Genomic DNA, 18,440 nt, shown 5'->3' on the forward strand with positions numbered 1-18,440 from the left:
TTTGGGTTGCTCCGAGGTATTTAATATCGTACTCAAGGCTCTCAGATGAAAAGTTATTTGGTCGATCGTAATGAAAAGGCCCTGTTGTCTCTTGCTTTTATCAGATTTGGTCAGGTCTTGATTAAAAGCATGTGACATAGCTCAGCTCCTCTGTGTACTGTGCATTTTTTTCTCCAAGGCAGCGATGCAGGGAGACAGCGGGCTAATTTTAGTTTGGCGGGATCCTGGCAGTGCTCTTCGCAGACAACTAAATTGTCATAAGGAGAAACTTCACATTCATTATGCAAAAAACTGGAGTAAAAACAAAAAATCTTGGTTTCTGGATGTGACGTACAAGCAGCATCTGACTTTTTAGTGAAATATTTCCATCTGTAAACATTAGAGAGGCTGTTGGAAGCACAATGCGGAGTCGGTTTCAGTAGCTATGAGCTGGAGGTGTAAAAACAGTTTGGGGAAACAGTAACCACGTGCACGTCACTCTGATGTTTCCCATCTGACACAGAATTTTCTCAAACTCGACTGCATCTCAGAAAATATGTTTCTGGTTAATTTCACATCTAAATCTGCCCGTGGGACTTTTTCACTTGATTGAAACAAACCATTGTGCAACAGATTCCCAGCATCCATCTCCATGTGACGTTTTACATTTGGAATTCCCCTGCCTGTAACTGTAATTCTCAAGATTGTTTTCATGATGGATTTAATTTGTAATGTTCGCTGGCATCAAACAAGAAAGGGTTCCCGCTGGTGCGATGTGACTCTGTGTCTTTACAGGGAGTTGAGTTGATCCGGACTAACGCCCTGTCTATCCAGAAAGCGTCTCAGTCGCGTTTTTGAGTCGTACAGGTCATCTCACATGATCCTGACAGAACAGTAGAATTCCACGTTGATCAATACTGTGTATACTACCAGCATAACCACTTTCATGTTCCAACCTGAAGTGTATTTTTAGGCCTGAAGTCTGTTTTTCTTTGATTTGTGCACATAACTACGGGCATTGTGTAAAGGACTCAAAATGTCAGTGCCCGACGCTCGACACTACATGGACACCTCCCGTTTAGTCACACCGATGGTGCACTCGCTGCTGCTCTGCTAAACGTGACTCTCACCCTACGCTATGTAACGGTGAAAAAGTGCTAATTGTTTCAGATATCTTTTCTCTATTCACTTTTGGAGCCTGTTGAATATACTGTATCTTCATGATGCTGCTTTACTTCGGTGGGAAAATGTAACCCGCAGATTCATGAGAGCCAAAAACATGATATTGTGGATGCATTTAACTGCCACCACTCCGGCTTCAAACACGCACATCAACCGTGCACACGAATACCATTTATCAGTGTCCGCTGGCAGAGGAAGGAAGGCTCTCGAGGCTATAATGTTAACAGGATGTTTCGTATAGGGCCCTTTGAGAGGCTTTGATTCTCATGTGTTTGAGAATGTATTTCAAGATGTGTTTGAGCACTGTGGAATTTGGGGGGTGATACTGGCAGAGGATGTATGACTTGTGGGAAGTTGGTCTGAGACCATGGAAGAGATGTCCTTGGCCGCAGTACCTGGAGGCCAAGCAGCAACGTCTGCTTTAGCAATTACCCTATTTTCCGCTAAGTGGATGATTGTGATAGATGTTGGTTCTGCATGTGCCGTCTTGGCCCGGTATCCCATTGCACACACAGGGTCAAACTAAATCAAAATGTGTGCGTTTTGAATATCCATAAGAGAGTAGGAAAAATATGCAAATGATGGAAACACAGTTCGGGTTGCTTCCACAGCCGTGGTGGTCACTTGGGGAGGTTTAAAAGCATGAGCCTGCCTCAAAAACTGAATGAGTGTTGTGTGGTGAGAGTCACCAACTGGAGAGCAGACACGTGACTGACCTCGGGAATGGGATTGTTTTATGGGGGGAGGAAAGGTGTGTGTCCGGAGCAAGAGGAAGATGTCTGCCTGTGATAAGGCTCGAAAAACGGTATGCACATCCACTGCCAAAATAGTGGCTGTGACATGGGGAGTGCTCGACTGTAACAATCAGGGGAAGAGCCCATTGTGCTGGTATGCAGGAAGCCACAGCCTCAGATGAGAAGCCCTTGTGAGGGGCTTCTCTGACACTGATGTGTGTTTGCACAGACATCAATGTGTGTGTGTGTGTGTGTGTGTGTGTGTTGCGTGGTGAGAGATTGAAGCAGAGGTGACGAGCAGTTTCCACTGAGGTGTTTCCCTCACCTCAGAGAGGCACCCGCTGACCTCTCTGCATTCAATACTGCGGTTGTGTTTGTGTCGATGGACTGGCATGTGCATGTGAATGGAAGTACAGTACGTGTGTCTTCTGTTTGTGCAAGTATTGTTTCCTCAGGAATCGCCCTTTTTTTTTCCTGAAAACTTGACCTTGTAGTGGCGATTGTTTAATAAGTCCCCGATGTTCTGCATTGTAAGCGTGAGGAATGGCCTGGTGTGCCTGGCTGCTTGCCTTCTGAATGTGTCATGCATGTACAATTATAATGCAGAGAATTATGGTCAAGGATTAAAAAGACAGTAAATCTGCCCGAGATTTGTTTTCAGCATCTTGTGGGTTTCTTAAAGATGTCTTTAATTTGTCAGATTATTTTCTCTCCCTCATTTTCAGGATGTGTGAGCCTCATTTTCTTTCTTGCACGTGCAGAGAGTGTGGGCTGTGTTTAACTGTGGCCTTCGTGAAGTTTGATTTTTATGGGAAACATCCTGAGTGCAGAATTGTGTGAAGAGAAAATAGATTATCCAGAGAGGTTCTCTAAACAGGAAAAGGAAACGGGGTGGAGTTAAGTGTGTCAGAGATTCTTTACAGCCCACACTGGACCCCCACATTTGACATTTGACTTACTTCGGTGTATATTTACAACATAAACTCGGCCCGTTCATACTTTATATGAGCCAGCATAGGACAGAGAAGGACATTAAATGTGATGTGTTAAAAGCATGAAGGCCATATTTTATTAATGAAGATTTGATTCATGTTTTATATATCAAAAACGTGCATGAAGCACAGAGAATCTAGCTTTTGTGAGCAAGTAATCCAAAATGGATAAAAATCAGCACTTGCTTTTATGAGCAGATTATTGTGGGCGAGAAACTTTCAACGCGCTGAGTGAGTGAGTGAGTGAGTGAGTGAGTGAGTGAGTGAGTGCGTGCGTGCGCGCGTGCGTGCGTGCATTGTCATGTTGGAGAACCCGCGTGCCATCGCGCCACCATTCAGGTCATTTGCACTGAATGTTTCCCTCAAACGGCTCAGAACATCACTGAAGAACTCGGTGTTGACAGTCTGACCTTTTGGGGACAAATTCATGATTAACAACCCCGCGAATGTCGAAAAAAATATCACCTGATTGCACGACTGACCAGATGTAAATTTTTCGGTTTTGGACGGTGACGTTTCACTCAGAACACCTCTCAACGCTCAGTGCTTCATTGCCGTAGATTTCCTGAAGCATTTCGAGGGTCTCCGTTACCGATTTCCAGAGTTGGTCACAAAATTCTGTGTTCATCCTTCGGATCATGGATCAATCGCAGATGTGCCGGACCAGCACTCACAAAAGCATGCGTAACACGGGTGCTGCGCAACGGTCACGCAAAACAAGAACTTATTGATCCCCTTTCTGGAGATAGATTCAAAAAAATATCCATATATTTGGAGTATTGCAACATTAGAAACACTATTAACAACTACCTAACAACTGGGATTCTGGGAAAACCAGGTTACAAAGGTGTCTGCTCATCTACACAGACATTAAGTACACACATGCATGTTGTACTGTTGTGCAGAGTCATCAGAATCTGTCTCCAGCTGTGATTTTGTTAGGATAAAAAAAATTTTTAAATGACATTATAGTTACTATTTAGATGTTGTGTTGGTAAAAGAAAAAGTTGGGAGTATAAGGCAGCGAGCGTGTTTGGATACCAGCTGTTTGATTCCAGGGATAATAGCTGTTCATGCTTCATTCTCATTCCCAGCCATGTGTGACAGCCCACAGAAACCACAGACACACTCATACCACTGCCCTGGTACAATACAGTCTACAGTATGTGGGCGGACTCACACACACACACACACACACACACACACACACACACACACACACACACACACACACACACACAGTTTACTGTATAACATCAAACATTATACCATAGCCACTCCAACTAACAACTTAAATTATCAATAAATCTGCCAGTATTTTCTCTGTTAATCAATTACAAAATCATGTGGTCGGTAAATTGTCACTAAAAAAACATTCCTTTACAATTTTGTCAACACCTCTTTGTCAACACCTCAAAGAATATCCTGAAGCTAGCGTGGTGTTTTTACCCTTCACATGTCCAACTCTAAAAATATCTCAACATTATTACACTTTGTTCAAACTGTACTCCTGTGTAGTTGTCATTAATGGTGTTTTTAGCAAACAATTTGCTTACTAGTTTGTATGATATTCTTTAAAGAAATATATATATATTTTTTTGTGTGTTTATTGAATAGGAAAGCTGGAATATCCAGTACGAAGTAATAGGCAGTAGAACAGGAAAACTTTATTTGACTTGGAATGAAGTTCGGAAGTAAATTCATGGTGGACGTGGTCTCCGGAAAATTAATGTATACTGTATATATATATATATATCCACCCCTGTCCTTTGCCCTGACTCCATCTCAGTGATTAATGGAGGGACACGGGGGTCCCATCAGACTGGGCTGAAAGAATTCGTCCTCCCAGGCCTCGGTCTCTCAGCATAGCTCTGTCCCTCACTTCCTTTTATAGCCTCGTTCTGCCCCTGGTCTTCATCTCCCCTGTCTTCTGTCCTCTCGCTCTCTCTCCATCTATCCCTGAAAGAGACACTTGGCACACGGTCTGTCCACCCTCTTCCCCTCTCAGCTTGTCTTCACATTTCGGCTCTCTACCCATTTACCCCCCCCCCCCCCCCCCCCCCCCCCCCATTCCTCCTCTTCCTCCTCGTGCATCTCTGGTCGTCTGTTTCCCCTCAGTAGAGGTGCGTCTTCTCAATGAGCTCAGATGGAAGGATTTTTCCAGCTGTGTTTACAGAAAGAACATACATACTGCTTCTCAGAAAATGAATCTCGGTTTCCTTATGTACTGTTTGGTTCAACAGGTGGTGATAATGATGGAATCTCTGGAGTCATTTGTTTTAATTTGATGCATAGGAGGTTTTGAGAGTGATGCACTGAAGACTAGACATGATCCCATTCATAATGTCACAACTGTGATATCTCATGAAGCCGTTCACTGATCTGACATTTTTCTTCTGGACGGGAATCGTAGACCATGAACTTCCATTCCAGCTGTGGCCTAATTGATTAAACTGAATTATTTCTTGTCATGTGAAGAATGTTAACAAAGTTAAATGCCCACTTTGAGATAACATGACCGTGTCCAGTTCCCCTCTCTCTCCGTCTTGTGCCCCGTCTTTCTTTTTCTTCTCTTCTAGAACATCGGCCTGACACCACTTTGGTCCAGACTGAAATATCTCAACAGCTTTATGATAAATTGCCATGAAATTTGGTACAGATATTCCTGGTGCTTGGAGAATCAATCTCTTGATAATTTTAGTGATTCAGACATTTCCCGCAGCGCCACCATGAGGTTAACATTTGCGCCTGACAACATTTCAAATGTTGAAAATGAAATTTTTTTATTGTTTTATGAAAAATATATGCTAACTCTGAATTTGATGGCAGCAACACATCTCAAAAAAGTTGGGACAGGGGCATTGAGGCAAAAGTAAAAAAGAAAAAACACCTGGTGGAATATCTCACAACTAACTGGATTAAATGGCAACACGTCAGTAGCATGAAAGTATAAAAAGAGCATCGCAGAGAGGCAGAGTCTCTCAGCAGTGAAGATGGGGAGAGGTTCTCAACTCTGTTAAAGACTGTGTGGGCAAAAAGGGCAAAAAGTTAGGAATGATTTTCCTCAATGTGAAATTGCAAAGAATTGTGGGATTTCATCATCTACGTGTCCATGATATCATTAAAAGATTCAGAAAACCGAAAACCAATACTGGACGTCTGTGATCTTCGGGCCCTCAGGCAGCTCTGCATTAAAAAACGATTCTGTAGTGGGAATCTCGGTATCATGTGGAAATTCCTTGCATTCTGTTTTTTACACAGCAACCCAATTTTTTGGGAAACGGGGTTGTACCTTTGCATCAACCTTTGCTCCTGACTGTCTCACCATTGTAGTCATATGTGTCTCTGGACACTAATCTTACCATCCTGATGGTTATCAGTGGAGGTCTGCTGCACAATCAAATCTAACCTGATGATTTATTTCATCCTCAACAGTCAGTCCTCATTTCCTTCATTTTCCTGAATTTTTGAATTCCTTTTCTACTCATAAACAGAACTAAAACAACACTGCTGTTCTCAGACTTCTCAAGTGTCCATGTTACTGAGTGGATCCGTCCATCTGGATGTCATTATATCATTGATCATCTGATTAGAGGTTTGAGCAGCATGACAATCCACATAACAAGGTCTGACAGGTTAGTCTGTTTGCAACAAGGTCCACAGCAGAACTGGTCTAATCCCAGGTTGATTTATCTCAGTTTGTAGCAGTGCAGCCTCCTGGGAATTGGAGTTGAGCCGCCGTGTGACCTGCAGGCCTGTTGAGGAAAGGGAAGGTCGAGCTTTGTCAGGCTGAAACCAAAGCTGTGTTTTTACACTGGAGCCTCGTCACAGGAGCTCAGTGGGAGTTTCTGCTCTGCTCTGCTTGTTTCAGGTCCCTCTGCTCGAGTTCATGTTCTCCTTCAAAGTCATGTCCTTCTGACCCAGCACTTCCCTCCCACTGCTCCCCTGTTCAATTTCAATTTGTATAGCATCGTTTTTGTGTCATTATAAAATCACAGTCAAGTGAAACAAATGTTGTACAACTGTAAATGTTATTGAGTTTTAAACATAATCCTATAAGTAGTCTTTAATTGATAAACCCTCTAGAGTTTCTCTAGCCATGAAAGACTTGACTCAGTTGATATACTTTTGTTTGTTATCACAGGCCTCTGATTTCAAGTCGGAAGAAACCAAACACACCTACGTATTCTCTGTGTTGAAAAATGTATATATTCAAAATCTGTTTGACGATTTTTTTTTTTTTAATATCAAATGACATTATCGCAGCATACATATTGAAATAGTCCAGGTTGTCCTGAGAAAATGAATCCAGTTGTACTGTAATTACCAAAAGAGTCTCCTCCCATGCCTCTCACATCTTTAATGTTAAGTTATGAGCAACTGTTTGTTGTTTGTTATCATTGTTGTGTTGTTAGTTTGCTAAGTACTGGTTTGGATTTTGTGTAAATGTATGAGTCTTCTTTGAGGTTTATGAGAGCGTGCAGACACAACAGGAAGCAGAATTAGCTGTATAAAAGATCAAGCTCAACTGTTTATCGAGAATAAAAGAAAATGAAAGCCATTTATGGCTTGCACGAAATGTTCCTCCGTCACTATAATGGAGACCTATGGGACAGTTGGTGTTATATCGAGACATGCCTCAGTTTCCGAGGCCAACTCAAACATGGTTATGTTTGATGTTTGCTTTTCCGGCTTCTGTATGCATGTGTGTGAGTTTGTTTTACTGCTGAAATCTGATTATTTGATTGAGCTCCATGTTGAACTATTGCCGGAAGGTAAAGTATACAGAAAGTATAAACTCTCCCTTTTGACATGCTGCCCTCCTTTTCAAACCAGCCTTGTTTGGTCGTTTAAAAAAAGAAGAGGATATTTTAGTTTTGTGCTAAAAAGTACAGCCCGATGGACAAAATCAGAGGAAACGCCCTGTAAAAAGTTTATACGGTAAATTAATAATTAAATGAATTGCTGGATTGGTTATGAAAGAGAATAAGTATTAGCAGAGCGTCGACTGTTTCGGTCACAATTTTCCATGCTTAGTTTGTGAGAAAAACATTTGCTACAGCCTAAATATGAGTCACGCAGCCAGACAGCAACAATGACACTGTGATTTAATCACTGACTCTGCTTGTGAACCCGTTTCAGTTTGTTTCTTCATTCACTCACACAAACATTTGCAGTTTTATGTTCTTATCTTCCCACTCACAGTCTCGAACAGTCGTTTGGACCCCCTTCTTCCCTCTTGTTTTATTCAGTGAGTCAAAGAGCATCCTCGCCCAAATTCCTTCTTATGTTGACTTGGTTTCACAGAGGCTGCAGGGAGGCTGCAGACAGTGTGGTGAAATGAATCGAGATATTGTTCGAGGTCTTCCCCCTTTTGTACAAATGCTGAACAGGCCTCGAGCTACAGCCGCAGGCCTTAGCGTTGGCCATGTGAAGTCAACCCAAATGTTTGAATCCCTTTTTTGGTGTTTAAACTAAAGTAACTCATTTTTAGTGGACCAGAAATTATTTAATCACATCAGTTAGAGGAATAGGGAGCACCCTGACCTCTCTTTTTTTTTATTATTATTTATTTATTAATTGTTTTATTGTGTCTTGTACGATATATAGTGTCGTTGTGGTCCTCTCCTCCCTTGAATTTCCCCACTAGGATTAATTGTCCACGAGGACTAAATTGTTCAATGATGAAACTTAAACGATACCTTACTTTAACATTAAAAGCTGAATGGATAAAAACAGGGCAAAGTTAGAAGATAGAACAAAGCAGAAACAAACACTGCGCTACCTGACTACATCTTTGTTATTGTGGAACACGACTAAAAGTCCACAGCAACACTTGTGGCTCTATGAGATTGGACTAAGCGCTGTTATGGTTTAAATGCTTTTATCAGCATACTAACATGTTCCAGATGATAATGTTAACATGCTAATGTTCAATGTTGTCCTTTAAACTGACCAGTTCATGTGTTAACATGCTAACATTTACTAGTTAGCACTAAACACAGAGCTGTGACAGGTGGGATTGTCATTGGTTTTGACCTGGTAATAAAGAGTTAAGCAATAATAAAAATGAAGGATCGCATGTACCTTATCTAATGACAAACAGTGCAGTAGTTGTTCAGACATTTCACTTAAAACTAAAAAATCTCAACCTCATAGTGATGCTAGATGAAAAGTCAGGAAGCCACTGGAGTCGGTTCGTCCTGTGGGCACCACGAATGACTCAGCAAAAATGCATGGCAATCCATCAAACACTTGTTGAGACATTTCAGTTGGGACTGACCAACCCACTAACTGGCAGTGATAATGAGAGAAAGGTCACTAACAAGGCTAAAATGTTTCCCACAAACAAATCTCTCCTAATATTTTAAGGTACATTTTGAGTCAGACTTCAACTCCATCTTGTTTGCTTACAGAGAATCTTTCAGAGATCATTCTCAGCTACAAATGAGAGTGTCACACACCCAGCACAGTGAGATACTTCAGATATGCATCCAGGCGCATCACGCTGCATGTTTCCATCGTAGAAGTGCATTACACATGCAGAAATACTTCTCTGAGCATCTTGTGGCCAGGTGTTTCACATTCAGTGGGTTTGCACTTTCTCTTTGACGTCTGTATCATTAGTGTGAAGCTAATGGGAATTCACAACAGTGACAGAAGCTCTGATATACAGTGTATAGATGGACACACACACACACACACACATTAGTGAAAGTAATGACACACATGAATATCTATAAAAGTATATTTGATCTTAATGGTCTCAAAGGTTGTTGTGGTCCAAAGAAAGTTTTTCATTTAATTAACCTGTGGAGTTGAATAAAGAAATGCAGCCACAAAAGATGTGGAAGAGGAAAACAGTTGTTTAAACAATGCAGGTTTTAGAATATATCTGTTTTGCTCATATTTCATGGCATTTTCCATAGTAGTTAGTGACATAATTGGCTTTATAGTTGGCAGCACTGGTTTTGTCTGACCTACTCCTTAGAGGTTCACTCATATCTGTATCAATTATAGCGGCCCTGCGAGGAGGTGCTGTGGCAGACAAGTGATTGTCGAAGGGAACTGGCATCCACAAAGTTGAATGGTGGGATCAGACATTCCTCTTGTCCAAGGTCAGAGTGGAAAGGTCTCAGGTCAGATCCTTTATTAAGGATAAGCAGCAGCCTCTGCCAAACAACCCACATATCAAGCACTGAGAGTCCTTGTAGTGGGATTTAGTTTCTGTTGACTCTTGAGAATCTTGTTTGCTGCTATCAGCCATGTTTTACACCTTCTCTCCTCAGTTTTCATGTGTTCTCCTCCATTTATTGTGAGTTAGTGAAGGGTACACACCGTGTCACCACCAGTCTCAGATCAAACGCTCATCCTGACCTGCGGTAGTCTGTGATCTCTGTTCATCTGATACCTCAACCACACACACAAACACGGTTTATGCTTCACTTCGTCGTTTCATCTGTGAAAACTGAGAAAAGCAGCTCAAGAGGCGGTTTGTCACTTCCATCACCTGTGAAATAATATCTGTGTAATAAACAATTGTGTTAAAGTTTGTTTTTAGTTACGAGATCTGCCAATAAAAACTGTCTTTTCTCCTCTATGGTCCGTCCTTCTTCATCACAGTCCCTTCAGGCATGCTGCTAATTTATGTTTTTTAATTAGGTTTGGGGATTGAAGGATGTTTTACTGAGTAATTTGCGAGGGAAGATGTGGAATGTGCAGCTGTGTGTCGACATCATGGACTCACATCTGTCTCTTTCTCTCTATGTATCTAAGTGTAGGTTTTATCCCTTATTTCCCTCCATGATCCATTTTCTGAATTCCATGGAGGGTTGTTTTATGAACCGCTTTGTACTAACTTACGTATTTAAGTTTATTTCACATTCAATTTCTCAGTTGCTCTCTCCGTTGATGGCATGTAACCATGTAGAGTTTATGCCTGTAATCCCTTCAATCAGGGTGATGTGGGTTCTTGATTGCTCTGAAATAATATAAATCCTCCAATGATCCTCATGTTTTGGGGGTCTTATGGTCAGACTGAGGGCCAAAGTATAAGAGGCCTCACTAGTTTCAGCTATCTTTTAAAATTCAACAGTATTTCTCCACATATGTAATTATAATTTGGCTATGATTTTGGTTTTATATATATTTCTCTTCTGTTTTTGTCTTGACATCCTCCTGTCCTCCTGCAGGAGTTTCTTTTGTTATTTTTTTCTGCTTTTGTCATTGACAGCGAGTGTTAGGAAGTGGTTATGTCTGTGGTAAACCATAATGTCTGCAGTACATGGATATGCTAAGACCATAGTGACTCAGGCTGACCGCAGACAATCCAGACAATCCAACCAGTATTATGTGTCAATATTTGGTATGGTGGTACAGAATGGCAGACTGGAGACTATAGTACAAAAAAATACAGATACTGAATTGGTGACTGTGATCTTGGGTTGAAACGGTGCTGATTGTAAAGATCTTCTGTGATATCGGGTTGAACATGTGTGTTTGTGGTTGTGGCTTCTTTGACAAAGTATCACCTTTATTGGCCAATTTCCTTTGAAGTCTTTGCAACCCATATTATATGAGTCTGGACAGATGTGGATGCAAACTGCAATTTGACTGGTTAGAAGAAGCATTCAACCACAAGGCAGATATTCTAGTTGAACCACCTGGTTCCACTCTTTATGCTCAGCTAAGCTAACTGGCTGCTGAAAGTTTCTTCACATTTAGTAAACATATATGAAAGCGCTATTGATCCCATGTAACTTTCAGCCAGAAGGCAATTCAGTGTATTTCACCAAATGCTGAACTATTCACTTAAAATCAGCTGAACTTGGTATATCAAGATTTATTACAGATTTAGAGCCGATTGGCAATAATGTTGAGTGTTTTAAATCTCAGTTATGTATCCTCTAACAGTGAGCCAAGTTGTTTGTTGTTATTGACTAAACTACATGCAATGGGACATTATTATTATTATCTACCAGTAAACCACATTCTTTCATGGTTTGATACTTTGTCCTCTTAGAAATAAAACAGTACATTATTTAAGTTTCCCCAGCGCGGACAATGACACCCTCAGTGGAGTTTGTCCATTATTGTTTTAAATCAGGAAACATCACTGTACATTATTAGATGATGACAGCACACTGGAGCACCTGTTTCCAAATGAAAAAAAATGAATGAATATCTGGCATGTTCATGAAGTCACATAAACATGACATCATTTTTTTCCCTAATGACATTAATAACCATAATGTACAAGTGTATGTATCAGCCCAAGGGAGAGAAAGTGGGAAAAAGTGAGCGTGAGAAAGAGTGATGTTGACCCAGCTGGTTTGATTCCATCAACTGCCCAGCATATCGAAGGAGTCGGTGCACGTTCGGAGCGAGGCACCAGTGCAGCCATTAAGAACTGGGAGACAACAAAAACAACATTAAGAAAGACATTAATCTGTACAGCTTGTGCACTTCGAATAACTAAAACTCTTATCTTCAGTTATCTACAAAGCACTTTGTGAGTATTTAAGTAGTCAAACCTTAGTAGATGCAGAGTACAAAAATATTACATGTGAAATGGAATTAATATACAGTAGACGCACCTACATACACACACTAGGTTATAGACACATATTAGTAAAAGACATCTGTCATGCGAATATGGCCTCACTGGCTCTATTTTTACAGACTGATCCCACTTATTTACGTATTCTAGTAAATATGTATTTAAGGTAGGGCCCTTCAGGTTCCCTGAGAGCAAACAAGTATATTTCCCCAAAAGTTGTGTGTTTCTTTCAGGGAAAAGGGTAAATTTCCTACTTTTTGTGGTAATAGATTAATTGTTTATCACCCTGCTTGTGTGGTCTGGGTGTTGCACATAAATGAACAAGTTCATTTATATACAAAAAGTGGACGTTCTTTTTTTTGTTTTTGATGGAAACAATGTTTACGTCTGAGCATGTGATTGCAATTGTGAGGTAGAGCAGACTACTGAAGGTCGTACTGTAAACGAGAAGCAGATGAATCATCAAACTAAACAGGATCCCAGGAATTCCCCTGGTTCATGGTCATTTTTTCATATTATATACGTTGTTTGCTTGGCAGCTCTCATAACAAAGGAATAGGAGCTAAGTTGTCTTAAATTCTTTGTCAAATAAAGACAAGAAAATGTGTTCTTTTTATGAAATGGGAGACACTGCCTCTCTGTGTCTTCAGCTGACCGATTAATTGCGGAGTCTGATAGGGCATTCAGTTCTCTTGTTTTGAAACTGGGAGGTGATTCTCTTTCATTATAGCTTTACATAGGTACCAGATTTATGATATTTAGTCTGCAGGACCCAACACTCTGGTTCAAGGTGGTCTGGACTCATCTGTCACTTTTGTGATGTGGTCTGGTTAAGTTAATTTGTGTAATATGGTAGATGGTTAAAAAGCCCTCTTTGAACAATTTTTGTGTCTTTAGATCTCGAGATTTTATTTGTGTTATTACACAGCTTGTGTTTTCATGCTAAAATCTCAAAGTCATGTGGTCTGGTTTCCTTTCAAATTAACTGTACGAGAGTCTTCTTGGAAGCAGCTATAGATGAATCTTTTTTAAACAGTCTCAGCCTGGTTGTTTGGTTCTCACTAAAGCTTTAGGTTTTGCCACCAATGCAGCGGTTTAGTTCAATTCTGGTACGTTTGACTGGCTTTATGGTTTAACTTTGTTTGGATGAATCAAAACGTTAAGAGACTGCTCCTGTTGCGCATGAACAGTACGCAGGTACGTGAACGGCATGAACCGAGGGGAAGCTATAACCCTCGTGAGTAAATATTCTACGTTTCATTGCTTGATCAACATCAGCACCTGAGTTACTCACGTTTTTACTGGTCAAGTAAATACTGTGTTTTCCATGGTGGATTATTTTGGCAGAATTTAGAGCTAAATTTAATTTATGGAAATAAATACACCCACACATTATCCTCAAATTGGTTTCCAAGATGTATGGAAGCTTTGGAAAAGGTGATTTTGCCAAACAGTGAGTTATTGTGAGTGTGGGTGGAGAAAACAGGATACTGTAGGCCTTTTGTCCTCTGCTGAAACTGCCGGCAGCTATTTTGAGCCTCTAAATTGTAAAGTTGAATCGATGCGGCGTTCATGATGTGTAATGGCCTTTACAGGAGTTATTCCTTTGTGTGTCTGTCCGGAGATGATGCAGTCTATTGTCCACATTTTGGACTTCCACCTCACTGTGGAGAAGGTCATGCCGTGACTCTCTTACATCCTCATTGGGATGAAACGACCTTTCTGTTTTTTGTCTTCCCTTGAAACACTAAAAAAAAGTCCTCGCAGAGGATGCTTGATCTGAACGTGCTGCATTTCAAATTTGGGATATAAGTCAAGAATGTTGTTTGTGGTAAGAGTGAGTCAGCCACCATCACATGCAGGCTACAGTAAAGCCATCACAGCCTGTTTTAGCTATATCAAACAGCAGTTTGAAAGGATCCCCTCAGATTCACTGATAGTTAACAAAGAAATGCAGCCTTGTGCATTCCAGAAGGAAGAAGAGGGTCTTTTTTGTTGGAGATAGGGGATCATTAAAGGACGACGTCTCTATAGTAAAAGGAGGTCTTTGTGTGTGAGGAGGGTCTCAATGTGGCCTTTGTGAACGGGGGCTGCTGGAATCTGTAGTCAAAGTGAGGAAGGAGAAATATTCTGAATCTCTATCTGCCACTTTGTTGCCACTGTGGGTATAAAGTGGTCATTTAGGGAGAGGGGAGGCTGTGGAGGCATTTGCTGCCTGAGCAGGCGGTGGTATGGGTGTGTAGGTGGAGGACAGACGCAGACATAGGAGGGAGGGACGTCACAAAATAATCCAGCAACATGGAGGCCTTCTGTAATGTCTGTACATGCTAAATGAAAGGCCACTGAAGGGCCCTTTTACCTCATTCCCTAAACTTTGAAAAGTTGGAGTTGAAAGAGTACTCGCTATGTATGCGTGTGTTTCATTAGTATTCTCTCGCTGGCACAAGTGGGGAAAAGTTCATCGGAACATTTTGAAAAGGCAAAAAAAAAAAAAAAAGCCTTGTTTCCATACATGCATTTAAATGGAAACAGTGCTGGAGGGTTCAAATAGTCACAAATTTGCTCGCAAATCTATTAAAAGGAGAATTTGGATCAGCGACCCTATTATTTTCCAGCAGTAAATTTGAGCTCATTGATGTGCATCTGTTTTACAGCAGTGAGGGTTAAGGTGTGGCTCTCAGTGTGTTGTGTTATGTTTATAGTTTTGTCAAGGATTCAAATCGTTGTGCTTCTGCTTCTGAGGAGTAAAAAACATGGTCATGGCTCAGACTCTAAAAGACCTATGTTCAACTGGGATTGTGTATTGAAACACCACATGAATGCAAAGTTGTCCAAGACTCCATTCTGTCTTCAGTAATGTCTCCAGCTATCTCAGTGAGCTCTGGGTCCTGACACCTCTGACCTGCTGGTTGGGAAATCCCATTTGTGTGACTGCTTTCTTTGATCCTGTCATGTCCACACTGACTCCACAGGCTGTGTGGTGTCATGTTTAGCACAGATCAGTCTGTGATGGTGGGTGGTTTGGTTGGTATGCAGACATCTAAAGACAAATTGTCACTGTCAGCGGCCGGCCCCGGCCTCTTGTCATGGCTTTCCGTTATGTCTGGGTGTCCTTTATGACTCACTCAACACATCCAACGGCATCCAACACATCCTCTTAGCGCACAAGACAAATATACACAACTTGTGCTCCAGACAGCAGCACAACTGGCATCCACTCCTGGCATAAACAACAAGTGTGCTCACACACCACAGTGTACACAAACACAACCAGTCACACTTATAGACCACAATTTATTCAATGCCGTGTCCCATGTGCAGCACAAAGAGGACTTCACAGACACATATTACTGCTTTGTTCATGCAAATGTATTAAACAGCAACATGTGGCAGTGCCCTGAATATGTGACGTGTACACCCTGATCTCTATTAGCCCAACTCTAACCCTCATGTTGTCTGCTTTGTGTCTGACAGGGTGGGAAGAAGCACAGCGGCCCCTGTGGAGGACGAGACTGCAGCGGAGGCTGTAAATGTTTCCCGGAGAAGGGTGCCAGGGTACGTCCCGGATTGTAACCACTGCTCCAAACAACTGTTTATACCCCTCTCTCTCTCTCTCTCTCTCTCTCTCTCTCTCTCTCTCTTTATCTATCTATCTTTTCTTTCATTTCTTAACCTCTGTGTTAACCAGAGCCACTGTTTTTAATCTGGAATACCAAATAAGACCATGACCACACATGATCCCTCTGTGTTTTTTTTTTTTTTAACTTGGTTGCTGAAGGTGCATTCGTGCCCCAAACTAGTTCACATTCTGTTGCTTCAGTTCTACATACATCGGCCTTTTTCAATCTATATATTGTGATCCTATTTTACATTTTCAGTGGGAACAAATTGGTCCTGGGATTAGAAATGAGCTAGGACATTAATGTTAAGAGATTTCATTGTGTTCGGTGAAAGTGTGATAATATTGCCTTATGTTTTAAATATAAGCAAAGCCTGCTAACTAATAGATATAGATGCAGAGCAGTCAGAATGATGCAATGATCTTTGCACCATGCGAATGCCTTGTATCTGTTTACACAGTTAATAGCAGCGTCATGTCTCAATGGCCTATAAGCCCTCTTGTGGGTAACTAATGTATCCCAATGATGCAACGTTAACATGTTAGATGATGTGAATGTACGAGCCTGACAGGCATCCAGCCATATGGAAGACTGCTAGTCATTAGCTTGATATACTTATCTCACTTTCTTACATTTAAAAATTGCACCATTAACCTTTCATAGAAGAGGAGGTCAGAGTGGAAGGAGTGTCTGAAGTGTGGGAGAGCCATTAGAGAGAGGAATGAAAGGCAGAAAAAAAAAGTGAGCGAGGGTTGGAAATCAGAGAGACAGACCTAGACTAAACATATTGAGATAACAAAGCTGAGAGTGAGTGACAGGTTCTGCATGAATAAAGCCGTGTCTCGCTTCAGACACGTGCTGCACCGATCATCAGACAGCTTTTTAATCATTGGATTAAAAAGGGGGGCTCTTCATCCTGAAAGCTGAAGCCAAGTTTCCACAGAAATTCTTATTTTCATTTTTTTCAAGAATAAAAAATGCTTTAAATAGGAAGTTGGAGATGTAGTTTCTGGGTCATCTTAGTTACACTGGTGCTGTTTTAACATGCACTGAAATAGTAGACTCTGGTATACCCACTTGCAGGTGTACGTTCATTTTTTCCCACTCGATTTATAGCATTTGTTTTCCCAAAGATCTGTTTCAATATCTAAAAGTCCACAGTGACCTGAGACACATCATCTCTATTGACGTTTAACCAAAACCACAATCTTTTCAAATTTTCACCAAGTATTTTTGTTGCCTAAACCTAACCCCAAAGTTCATAAATGTGGTGCTTCACTCACCCTGAAAAGTGCTCTCCGAACATAATCCAGGCTGTGATTGCCCTTTTATAGAAATATAATTTCTAGCAGACAGGGATGCATAAAAGAATATTTGTAAAAAATAAAGGATCTCCAGAACATAATATGTTACTTTTTGTATATTTCAAAGACAAACTTTCCAGATGATTAACTGGCCAGTTTTCTTTGTTTTTCTTATTGTGTAAAGAGTGTTCCCAGGAACTGTAAATGTTCCAGTTCAGCGGTATGATGTGGTAAACTTAAGGACTGAAATTGACTGCTGTAGAAATCCCCTATCTACCAGTAAGAGCAGCTCCTGAGGGAGGTGTTCTTTAAAAATACAGAGGTGAAGACAGGAATGTCATGCAACTGTACTCTGACGTGTACTGAGAATTTACCAGACCAACTTTACAGTAGGTCTTAATTTAGATTTGCACGCCCGCTGTGGATACAGGAAACCCTGTAAGGAGTCATAGAGAGACAGAGCGAGGAAGCTACACATTCCACATCTGAACGATTCAAAAAGTCTGAGGATGGGATCAGCAGGCCACCTCTCTCTTCCTCCCTTCATCTGTTGCAGTTTCGCAGGTCAGATGTGAAAGAAAGAATTTCAGTAATTCTGTGACAAAGTGTTACTGACGGTGCCAAGAGAGTGAAGAGCTTCTCCTTCCTTAGTACACTTTCTGCTTTTTCTATAAAAAGAAGAAAAGAATCCCACATACGATGTCCTGGTGGAGATGAACTTTACAAATATTTCTCAAACACGCTGGTTTGGTTCTTAAACCATTTATTACTAAGAGATGAGATTCTGCTTTCAGTGAAGGTTTTTCTTTTCAATTTCCTTTGTTGTTGTCGACCACTTATCCTCTTTGACTAATTGCATGCGTGTTTAAACTGTATCTGCTGCCTGTGAATACATTGGGAACCAGGTTGGGTCCCCACAGATGTGCTCATCCCTCCCTCTCTCTTGCTTTAAGTCTACCTCCTTCCAAATCTTTCCCCCGAGGAGAGAGTCATGGTGATGAGCCCTTCACTGAGCGGGTCAAACTGAGCCCGTGCAGCTGTCTGGATTGGCTGAGACTTGACACAGCTGC

The 18,440-nt window shown here is 41.2% G+C and overlaps 1 protein-coding gene across 3 annotated transcripts in view; it reads left to right on the forward strand.

The window, feature by feature from the left end:
- col4a2 (collagen, type IV, alpha 2) overlaps positions 1 to 18,440 on the forward strand; it is a 55,188-nt gene that overhangs the window by 3,156 nt on the left and 33,592 nt on the right. For all 3 annotated transcript variants that reach the window (XM_069154041.1, XM_069154043.1, XM_069154042.1), the window contains exon 4: positions 15,921 to 16,001. In XM_069154041.1, coding sequence (XP_069010142.1) covers positions 15,921 to 16,001 — 81 coding nt within the window. The remainder of the gene's footprint in view (positions 1 to 15,920; positions 16,002 to 18,440) is intronic.

Source organism: Embiotoca jacksoni, unplaced genomic scaffold (genome assembly GCF_022577435.1).
Source record: "Embiotoca jacksoni isolate LCO1_2020_lvr unplaced genomic scaffold, fEmbJac1.0.p SCAF_2, whole genome shotgun sequence".
NCBI lineage: Eukaryota > Metazoa > Chordata > Actinopteri > Embiotocidae > Embiotoca > Embiotoca jacksoni.